The sequence below is a fragment of the Fukomys damarensis genome, unplaced genomic scaffold, assembly GCF_012274545.1.
Source record: "Fukomys damarensis isolate Sample0158 unplaced genomic scaffold, DMR_v1.0_HiC HiC_scaffold_25, whole genome shotgun sequence".
Classification (NCBI taxonomy): domain Eukaryota; kingdom Metazoa; phylum Chordata; class Mammalia; order Rodentia; family Bathyergidae; genus Fukomys; species Fukomys damarensis.
In genome coordinates this window covers 3,438,153-3,439,958 of record NW_022900937.1, presented here as the reverse complement: position 1 = coordinate 3,439,958, position 1,806 = coordinate 3,438,153, and the positions used below count along the sequence as shown (strand labels likewise).

Sequence of the window (1,806 nt, the reverse complement as noted above, 5' to 3'; positions counted from 1 at the left end):
CGGGGCCGTGGTCCTGCCGTGTGCGCCGTCGCTTTCGGGCGGGCCAGGTCCCCTCGGACAGGAGTGGATCCGAACCGTGGTCTCCTGCCGGGCCCTCTTCTGGAGCTGCCCTCCCCACCGGGAGCCAGCGCTGTCAGCGCTGTCGGGCCGAAGGCCCAGGCCTGTGGTCCGTGCCGACCGCGTGTTGTTCTGCAGTTCCTTGCCCAGCTCGGTTACTTATTTGTCTGGGTTTTACCGTCTTCACCAGGTACGATGTTTTAAAGTTAAAATCGGTGTCTTTTACAACCATAATGTAAAGTGTTCAGGGGGCAACGCACAGACATAGATCGGTGTGTGCAGTGTGTGAGGAGCCGGGGCCGCAGCGTCTGGACTGGGCTCTGGACGACCAAGGGCGGTTCGGGGTAGTTCCGAGCGGTTCCAGGGGATGGGGCCGATGGGGGTCCAGCGCTGACCCCGCGCGTGTCGCGTGTCCGGCGTGAAGTGACTCTCGATCGAGCGTCCTTCCCCGTGGACCCCGCCCGGCCTCTGCGCCGCAGGACCCTCTGCTCCGGGGAGTCGGCAGCGGAGGGCGGCGGGGAGGGGAGGCTGTCGCTGGCTCTGTCCGCTTTTCTCCTTGGAACATTACAGTTGTTGAGGTGGTTTCTCAGCTGCGCCTCGTCTTTTGTTAACTGAACAAACGCTTTCACACCATCGCGATTTTAAATAGTTTGAATCAGAATGATTGAAATAATTCCAGCGATTGGAATTACGTACGTGTGTTACCTCTTGACACTATCCCAGGGAGCGAGTGCGTAACGGAGGTGTGCGGTAGCTGTCTGGTACCGTGGCCACCAGCTGTGTGCTGCTACCTGGATTGAGATGTGCTGTTGTGTACCTTGGGTGTTAAAGATCCAGTGCCCAAAATAAAATATCTCTGGTTTTTATAATTGTATATGTATTTATAGTACTCAAAGCAGTGTTTTTTTGATTTTTGAGACAGGGTCTCACTGTGTATTTCTGGCTGGCCTTGAACTCAGAGCAATCCTCCTGCCTCAGCCTCCCCAGTAAAACAGTGTTTTGATACATGTCTACACACATTTCCTTTTCTATGTAAGGAACTCTCAGCGATTTTTATTTATTTTTATTAGTGCACGGTGGTGGTGCATAGTGACTACATTCACTGTGGGGATTCCTGCACCTGCCTAACACAGCTTCATTCCTTTTCCCCCCCTCCCTCCCCCGCCCTCCCTCTCTCTCTCTCTCTCTCTCTCCCTCCCTCCCTCCTTCTCTCGTTATTAACTTTAACTCCACTCACCCTCCCAGACAGTGGACTCCTGTTCTCCCTGTCTAAAGAGCTGGTGTCCTCTGTCCTCTGACTGCCGTCTCCCGTCGCCTCCGCAGCCCCCGGTGACCCTGCTGTTTCTTCTGAGCCGATGTCTCCAGGTTCCCCAGCGGATGCTTCTCGTCTTGATTGTGTTGGCTTCCGGGCTCTATACTGGTCAACAGCGATTGAGCCACGTTCTAAGGACGTGGGGTCTTGGATGTCATGCCGGCTCCCTGTGACTGTAATCGTTGGTGCTATAAACGTGTACCAATAAAAAATTAAAAAACAAACATGTAGCTTTTTAAATGTCAGCTGCATTTCAGTAAGGTCGCCTTTCTGAAGGGTGCCTGGCTGAGTAAACTCCCGCCTCCCCTCCCGGCCCTGCTGTGCACAGTGCTGTAGCGAGCCCTGCACGGTGGTGAAATTTAGTTCGTGTAATTTGCCCGTCAAGTGTGCAAATCCTGGGAGCACTCCAGAGTGAGGTCCCCCGGGCGGGACTCCGA

The 1,806-nt window shown here is 54.6% G+C and overlaps 1 protein-coding gene across 1 annotated transcript in view; it reads left to right on the top strand.

Annotated features, from left to right (window-relative positions):
- Ostc (oligosaccharyltransferase complex non-catalytic subunit) overlaps positions 1 to 1,546 on the top strand; it is a 9,274-nt gene extending 7,728 nt beyond the window's left edge. Inside the window, exon 4 of the mRNA XM_033756119.1 lies at positions 1,381 to 1,546. Coding sequence (XP_033612010.1) covers positions 1,381 to 1,390 — 10 coding nt within the window. The 3' untranslated portion in view covers positions 1,391 to 1,546. The remainder of the gene's footprint in view (positions 1 to 1,380) is intronic.
- Positions 1,547 to 1,806: the final 260 nt, after the last annotated feature.